Here is an 8,603-nt window from a genome sequence, read left to right on the forward strand (position 1 = left end):
GATTCAAGTAAAATGAGTGGAAGACGGAGTATAAACCGAGGTGCAAAACGCACGCGATCACGTGACATCGCGAGGGAGCTCATTCTCATTGGCGGTACAACATGTGCGAATGCTCGGCTCCGAGTCCGGGCTTCGTGTCTAAGGTCCTTAAGGCATCCTAGGTAAGGTACGTACCTAGATTGACCAAAGATACAATGTATAAGAGAATATGACAATACCTTATACATAGAAGCTGTCGACAATCCATCATATTCTCAAGATCTTCCTGTCCTGGTCGATCCCGCCACGGAACATATCCTGAATCACCTTCCCTTCCAAGATGGTCTCCCTGATGATGCCGTCCACATGCTTTGGCTCGACTCGACCATACCAAATACCTCTTCCCGCCAGCGGATGGTCTCCGCCGTCTCGTGTTTTTGTTCCGGGGGGAATATATACGATCACATTGCCCGCAAACTTGTGACCACCAATATGGCTAATGGCTCCAACCCTCGCCGCCACACCCTCCCCAACCGTCACCGTCTCCCCATCGCTTTCAGTCGTAGCAAACTCTTCCGCGTCCTTTCCAGCATTCTCCTCCTCTTCCACAACCACAGGCCCCTTACCAACAGGAACCCCCAACCGGGGCAGGCTCGCCTCGAACTCAGCCCTCAAGACCGGCCCAGCGACCCCGCACCGCATGTCCCGTCCGCCATGCCCGCAGATCAGAACCATGACCTCCCTCACGTCCCGCACGCCGCGGAGCAGCTTCCGGGAAGCCGGCTTCCGCGTGAGCCGGTCGCGGTGCGCAGGCGGCAGCGCGTCGTGCGCGGGGTGTGGCTTCGTCGGGAGGAGATAGCCCTCTACAAGGGCACGCACGCTGTCGGTGGACTCGCGTGACACCCAGGGGATGTACGTGAAGCTGGGGAGGAGGTAGACGGAGGTCGACGTCGTGGTCTGCTGGTCTGTAGCAGTCCGTTGGGGGACTGGCGAGGAGGGGAAAGATGCGTTTAGGACTGAGGTGTTATGAAAGGGCTGGTGTCAAATCTGTCAGGCAACGTATCTTCATTATAGACATGTCGGGTGAGAAGGGGAAAGGTGAAAGGGGGAAAGAGAGATGAAAGTCATTTGCAGGACCACTTACATCGCTGTACATGCCACCACGACCATACAGACCCTTAAGCCCGGCAGCGAGGTTCTCCCCGCCATCCTCCTCCTCAATCCGCGAAGGCCAGTCGTCACGACCCGTACAGACAAGCACCTGCTCGGCATACCCGGACATGACGCCGTTCAGCGGACTGCTCCGATCGATCTCCAACCCCGCCGGCGGCTGCGGGGTGGCAGCACAGGCGCACGTCGGCGGGGGACATGTCGGCACCGTGGGGAACGACGGCGGCGGTCTCACGGCAGATAGCCAGGAGGGGCGTTTGCGGGGGGGGCCGTGGTCTTTGTTGTCGTCCCCGCCAACAGCAACGGCACCGCTACTTCTGGGGCTCCGGGACTTGGTCGTGGTGCTGAAACGTGCCCTGCATAACTGTGCAGGCGACCTGGCAAGATGGTGCCGGGTCCAGTACGAGGACGGGGAGGATGGGGAGGATGACAGTGACAGTGGCAGTGACAGTGGCAGTGAGAGGGGGTGTGAGACCTGCACTGAAGTTGCCGCTGAAGTCACGGCCCTCGGTAAGCGGTGTCCACGCATCTTTTCGCGGGCCCCGTAATCGCCTCTTTTTACCCTTTCCTTACCCCCCAGTCAGTCCGTGTAATTGAGTATTCATTGGAGATTATTATGCGGTGAGCAGGGTTTCGCAAACAGTACCGAACTTGGGGGAAAGGGGGTTCGCCAAGATCAGGCAGACGCGATACGATGTTTTCCTGGGAACGATAAAAGGAGAAGACATCGAGTAATTACTTTGTCTTTGTACTTTGTACAAAGATGGGGGAAAAAGAAAGGATCCAACGGTCGGAACATCGGGCCGTTCTCTCAATGACTCAGCAGATGAATTCTCGGGTGCACAGCATGTACAGATGTTCAATAAGATCGGAGCCGGCAGCGGAGCTTGGCAACCTTATCTCGGCCGGCAGTTATTGCGTTCTGTCGGCCCGGTTCCCGCTACTCCGATATGTAGTTCGGTTTTAATTCGTCCATCCCGACCATCCATACGACAACGTTGGTGCCAAGAACTGGAAGCGGAAGTACAACATAACCTCTCTCCTACGGAGGATCCGTAAGCCGTACTCATACCTGATACCTACTGATCTGCCTTTGTTTGAAGATGTACGCGTAACCGAACATCTGTTGGTATTTTTCTTTGGTAAGAGAGACGAGTCCATCTGCATTGTCGGCTATTGCTCCTTGGCAGCATCACACTCCTCCAGTGCTAATCGATGACACATAAAACACCATCGCACATGTTAGGCTGACACCCTGGGCAGTACCTCGAAACCCACGGGGCAGTGGTTGGCTTGTTGCGTTGGTGATCTTGGTCTCACGTTTGAATCATCACTTTTCATTCGACAAGAGCAAGGGGGGTTGCGGTAATTAAGAAGCGGCTTCTTCCTCGCGCAAAATGGTTATGGCCATCCGGGCCATCATGCCAGCTACCTAGTCCATCCATCCAAGACGCAGAACTCGGCTCGTTCCTGCTTGTCCCATACTCCTATGGCTTGTTGAGGCTGAACAAAACCCCCGAAAGAAATAGTGAAAGATATAGACAGGGGGTCCAAATATAGACAGGAAGAAAAGAAAAAATACAAATGGCCAATGAAGAAATGGAGGATGCGTCAAACAATAGTACCCAATACGCTCGCCTCCTCGCGTAAAGTAAGAATGCCTGAGGAAAGGCTGAACCAATAAAAAGGGCAACAAAATGCCGGCGGCGAAAAGGTAAAGCCCCCCCCCCCCCCAATGGACCGCTTCGGGAGAAGCCCTGGCGACCATCATCTCTCACCTCACCCCTTCCCAAATATGAAACCACAGCCAAAAGACCAACGCCTGGTAACTCCACGCAATGCTCATGAAATCCATGGATTATGCCCCCAACCCCAGTCCTTCCCTTTCGTCGCCCTGCAGCGTGCGAAATATGTAGTAGTTGACATTCATCTTCACCATCTCCATGTAGCCACCCTCGGCGGCCTTGAGACATGAGGGGAATGCAACAAAAAAGTTGAAGAATACTTAGGTAGCAGGAAGGAAAAGTAGGTTTGCCGACAAAAGTGCCCCCGATAAACGGAAGCAAGTGCACTAAATTTCGCGCGTCGGGCTTAACGTAGAAATTGGCCGGGTCTTGTTCGAATGTCATGGACGGGAGACGGATCTTCTGACGGAGACTGGTAGCCGTTGTCCCCCGTCTTTCTAAGCAAGCAGTGAAGCGTACGAGTCAACGTGCCAAGGGCGATTGAGTACACCCTCGTGGATCCGGGGCAGCTCAATGATCGGGCGGTGCTGGTGCCAGGATAGGCTCGATTTCCTGCTGTCTAGCGGATGACCAGTCGCCTGTGATGACTCCTGGCCCACTGGGGAGTACGTGTCGAAGCCAAGCCGTAGCCTCTTGGGCGGCGAAGTGGCCTCCGGGCTACGCTGACGGACCGTGCTCCCACGCGGAGAAGTCGACCCACTCGAGTCTGACCCAGATCGACGGCCATCAGTCAATGCCGAGGATGCGCCAGACCGCCTCACACCATCCACATCTGCGGACGGAGGCGATGACGCTGTGTTGTTGTTGCTGCTTCCGTGACTGCTGCTGTGTCCTCCCCGTGGCCTAAAGAATCCCAGTTAGCTCATGAACTTCGAGTGAAAAGACGGCCGCCGAAGGGAGTGGGGGTGGGGGGATTGTTTCCCAACTTACGCATTCTTGAACTTGCAAACCCGACCGAATTTCTCGCATTGAACGCAACGTGGGTAGTCCGGGTCGCATTTGATCTTCTTCTCCCGGCAGGTAATGCAGGCAATGGCAAGCCTCTTCCTCGGCTTACCCGCCTTCGTCACGCCCCAGTGGGCGTTGACAGCCTCACCGTCGATGACCGTCTTGCAGTGGCTCCCGTCGTCGTAAAAATAGCACATGCCCTCTCCCGGGACCTCGGCCGCTCGCACGAAGCGTGGGAGGAAATGCGTCCCAGTCCAGATCTTGGGACCCAGGCCGTCTTTGGATGGCACACCTTCGGCGACCGCCGTGCTAGTCGAGGTCCTGCGCGGAGTAGCTGCCGTCTCGGTCGGTGACCTTTGCTCGCGCCCCCCTGATCGAGCGTCCGGCCCAGCCGAGAACGGGAATGGTAACCGTTCGTGCGGGGACCGCAGCGGCGCCGAGGCGTCTCTGCCTCCCAGGGCATACTCGTGCCTTCCCGTCTCCTGCTGCAACGACCACCGTCCACCTAGTCCTGCACCAGACCTGGTTTCCGGGCGGCCCTGTTCAGAGTCCCGGTGGTCAGAGGATCCAGAACCGGAGAAAGAGCGAGTCATGGAGTGCAACGCCGGTCGATCGTGGTCGAATCTTGCCTCGTAGGCCGTCAATGATGGGATGAAAGGAGAGAAGAAGGATGCCGGGTAAGGTCCGTCCGGGTGGACTGGCGAAATGCGGGGCCGGTCGAGGGGCGACGTCGCCGGATAGGAACCCGGGCGTTCTGATGAGGGCGAAAATAGAGGGCGGGCCGAAGGGGGAGGCCCAAACAGACTGCTGATGGGAGGAAGTTGCTGTCGGGGTGCCTGCGGGGCAGACTTCTCGGCTTCATCCACATCTTTGCTCCCGTGCGAAGACACGCTGCTCGTTGCGCTATGGTCATAGGTGGACATGGACGGAGAGGTGGAGGCGGTGGTTGAAGAAGCCCAGGATTGAAGATCGGCCGGTGGTGATGGCCTTGACGAGTAGGAGGATGAAGACGGGCTCACCAGTTCGGGAGGGGAATCTGGGAGGGGGGCCAAGCGAGGGTGGGGTTCCAAAGTTAACATTCCCATCGAGAACTGCGGGTTTGGCCAGGTGGCCGTCGTGAGTCGTCAATAGATCAGAGAGGCTTCCTGCCGAAGGCTTCGAAGGAAGAGCGACGACGAGCGACAAGTGAAGCCGAGTTGGGAGTGATTCGCGGTCAGCTACTGGAGGTGTCGATGGTGGAGGCGTTGATTTGATATGCTCGGTAGGAACCTCGGAGAAGATGAAACCGTCACGACCAACAGGACTCTAGTCTCTAACTATGTGAAGTGTAGAGAGACGGGAAGAGGGAAGGTATGAAGTAAGTTTGAGTAGGGCGAGGTTGAGAAACGTGTGTAAAAAGGGAAGTCTCGAGGGGATGCCCCTCGAAGCATGGACATTGATCTTCATTATGTATGAATATACGGAGTGTACACCCGGCTTCGTCTGTCTGGCAAGGGGTAGGGTGTACGTTGTAGGGAAATCCGTCTAGTTTCGTACCCTCTTCTTGTTGGAGCCGAAGCAGGGGGACCAACGGGCTGGGTTGGCTTGGCTTGAGTAGCACCTGGGGGGGTGGCTCGATGCGGCCATATGGGGGTGTAAGTGAGGAAGTGAGGCGCCCGATAGGACGCTGCAAGTATGTATTATGTACGTTGTATGTTCCTCCTCGATATGCACTGGGACTCTGGGAGGGCCAGCGACTCCACGTGCTGCTGTCCATATCAGCTGCTTCAGGCGGCTAGTAGGATGTGTCTCAGTGAGAAATACCGATCCATTCGTACGGATATTTCCTATGCCATACAAAATAAGAAGGGAGGAGGCCGAGGAGGAACCTACCGTCGCCGAATACACGGTCTCTCGGCGGAGGGACAAGGCGCACACACCCGCAAAACGAGAGAGGGAGAGAGAGAGAGAGAGAGAGAGGGTGAACGCGAGAGCGAGAGTGTTCCTGTACTGGCCGGCAAATGCCGTCGACGCTCATCAGCCACAGAGATGCCACGAGGAACTTGCCGTGCCCCATATGCAAATTCATACATAGCAGGAATGAGCTCCACACAGCCCTCTACTAGTCCGCCCGCCCACCTGGGGTGTGGTGCAAAGGGGTGCCGGGGACTCGGAGTTACATAGATAGGGGTACCCTGGAGGGACGGAAGGGATAAAAAGAAAAGTTGGCGCCAAGGATCGGTAAAACGTGCGTGGCATGGACCAGGGCATTACCGGCTTCTCACTGTCGAGGCTTCCAATGAGCGAGATTGGAGGCTTAGGTAGCCCGGCCGAATGACGGCATCCACCTTAGGAAACGCGTGTGCGGATTATTTCGTACGAATAACCGAAATGGACAATTCCTGGGGGGTGAACCTGGGAGAGCGTGCGGATCGTGTCCACCTGGGGTTAAAGATAGGAATAGAAGAAGAAATATTTGACGGGCGGACCAGATGCACGACATGTAAGTGCCGCAACGCCAAAGGCTCTCCAGTTGATTTGGGCCAAACAACGGGCGTGTGGTGAGGTGATGATAGACCGTTTGAATAGCATCCACAGGAAACCGTCCAATGTTTACGCATAATAGTCTCCCACTACCTTGGGCGTGGCGCCAAGGACTCTTTCAGACAAAGTGACCGTACCGTGATGGCGGTAGAAGGCGCCTTGGGATCGTGCTGTGGCGTTGTCCCAAGAAAAGAAATTCGCGAGACCTGCCTTTCTGGTACATTATGAATAATGTTCCGAATCGTCTCCTCGGAAAGGTGGTTGGTCGGATATAGATAAGGAATACCTATTCGTACAGCTGGCATGTCATCTTACGAAATAACGACCGAATATTGAGGCGAGGGAACACCACGCTTGCAGAGTGTATGTATGATCTAGGTTGACCGGAAGCCTGGTCGGTGCCATCTCCCTGGGTACGTTGTGGGGAAGATATTTGCCGCACGTGGATCGTGTGCGCTCTCGAATGTTGGAATATGCCGAGATACTGCGGAACGGAGGGGGCCATATCACGCATCCTGGGGTGAGCCGTGAGGGGGAAGTCACGCCTCGCAGGTACTTCGTCATCATCATCGTACGAAGTAGCATCGTGGCAGGCAACTCGCCCCCTTGCTAAACCGCAGGATTGCAGCACCCACCTGCCCCAGAATGGCTCTCCGGCACACTTGTCCCGTTAGGCATGGGCGACAGATGGAGTAGGTATGAATGAATACGGAGTATGTCGAACCTCCCCAGGCATTCGAGGAGATGGGAAATACTTGGGTGGTGTGGTTGAGGATAGGCATCTACATTCCTCTCAGTGCTGATTCGTACTTTTAGTTGGCAGCACACAGGAATGAGGGAGCACCTTTGCTTGAGGCATAGCAAGCCACAGAATGCCTGTCAAGAACATGTTACCACACCTGAGCGGGACTTCCCATGGCATGTCGCGGGTGTCCGAGCGGCACCATGGTAGAAAAGCCGTCAGGCAGTTCTAGCACACCACCATGATTCGCACCATGATCTTAGATGCGTATGTATGTATGTTGTATGTAAATGGACGTTCGCAGGAGAGTCGATCTATGTACCTTGTGGAGAAGGACGAGGGAGAGAAAAAATGGAGCGAAGAGGCGATCTTGTTGTCTAGCGTCGCCCGCGGCGGCAAGCTAGTGCCCCGGTTACCGACTCATTGGAGTCGATGGGACGAGGCCGTCAGTGCAACCATCGATATTTCACTCATATTTCACCGTTTCCCCTGGATGCCTGTGCGTGCATGGGCCTTGCGAGTACCCTTGCACGGGGATAAGAGGAATGTGGGCGATGGAATCGGTAATTATCCTGCAATATCAACGACTCGGTACGGAGTGAGAGCGGAGCGCGAAGGGCGGGGAAACGAATATCAGTACGAAGTAAAGAACTGACTGGCAAAACCTCAACATATCGATCGCAAGATATGGTATTGGTGCAAACGGAGTCTTATCTTTTTCTTTCTTGATTTTGTGGGCTTTTTTTGGTGTATGCCAAGGCAGAAAAGACAAAGGACGACTGATAACCAACAAAAGACGGCTTTTGTGTACGGATAAGGGTAGGGTAGGGTAGTGGGCAGTGGGCGATAGGCGATGAATCATCGTGGTCTTGTTGATCGGGTGGTGTCGGCTAGTCGGAAAAAAACATGTCTGGTTCGTGCTCGTGGTACAAAGTCATAAGTACGGGATGTTCCGCCACACCCAAGAATGGTAACAAGGTACTATGTAGTAAATCTCCATACGGATAATACGTAATTATGAAGTATTGGACGCTGTACATACTTGTATGGGCGATGTTGGATCGGACCCCAGCGAGACAGGTAGCTAAGGTCAAGGACGCTGTTGTAAGAGGGGCGTAACGGATACTAATCACAATCCGTCCGTTCCTCGCTATCTGTCGCCCGGTGGCCGTTTGGGGGAGTACCGTATTGTTACGAAGTAGATACGTATTTAATTTCCGGGCTTCGTGATGAAGAGAACAACACAACGTACAACACGGGTTGCACAGACCCGATCTCGACACAGCTCGCTGTTGTTTTCCGTATCAGGAGCCGGTCCCGTTACGTAGTACCGAGGACGCTCTTAATTGCATTATCCAGCAGTATATACGCACATGTTTCAGATAAGGTGGTTCTTAACATCGGGACATGGATCCGAGACCCAAACGGCTAACAAGAACGGCGGAAACGGGCTGATTTCTGGGGGAAATCATTTATTCGTAGAGCCCTGCCGGCTA

At 54.9% G+C, this 8,603-nt stretch overlaps 2 protein-coding genes across 2 annotated transcripts; both read right to left on the bottom strand.

Annotated features, from left to right (window-relative positions):
• Positions 1-27: 27 nt before the first annotated feature.
• Positions 28-1,877, bottom strand: SODALDRAFT_344130 (hypothetical protein; the record flags this gene model as incomplete). Its single annotated transcript, XM_028613147.1, has 4 exons — positions 28-1,014; positions 1,124-1,379; positions 1,448-1,513; positions 1,843-1,877. 4 exons carry the CDS (start codon positions 1,875-1,877, stop codon positions 247-249), a joined length of 1,125 nt encoding a protein of 374 aa, XP_028466928.1. The 3' UTR covers positions 28-246.
• Positions 1,878-2,857: 980 nt separating this feature from the next.
• SODALDRAFT_332545 (hypothetical protein) lies at positions 2,858-5,406 on the bottom strand. The gene is made up of 2 exons (XM_028611747.1): positions 3,825-5,406; positions 2,858-3,737 (listed from the first exon to the last, which is right to left on the bottom strand). Exons 1-2 carry the CDS (start codon positions 4,919-4,921, stop codon positions 3,332-3,334), a joined length of 1,503 nt encoding a protein of 500 aa, XP_028466929.1. The 5' UTR covers positions 4,922-5,406; the 3' UTR covers positions 2,858-3,331.
• Between the last annotated feature and the right edge of the window lie 3,197 nt (positions 5,407-8,603).

This window comes from Sodiomyces alkalinus (genome assembly GCF_003711515.1).
Source record: "Sodiomyces alkalinus F11 unplaced genomic scaffold SODALscaffold_4, whole genome shotgun sequence".
Classification (NCBI taxonomy): domain Eukaryota; kingdom Fungi; phylum Ascomycota; class Sordariomycetes; order Glomerellales; family Plectosphaerellaceae; genus Sodiomyces; species Sodiomyces alkalinus.

What these genes read in the sequence shown, in the direction of transcription:
- SODALDRAFT_332545 (XM_028611747.1), bottom strand. Translation starts at nt 4,921, where the DNA reads ATGTTAACTTTGGAACCCCACCCTCGCTTGGCCCCCCTCCCAGATTCC. An exon ending in GTTTGCAAGTTCAAGAATGC is followed by an intron (nt 3,738 to 3,824) that starts GTAAGTTGGGAA and finishes GGGATTCTTTAG; the next exon opens with GCCACGGGGAGGACACAGCA.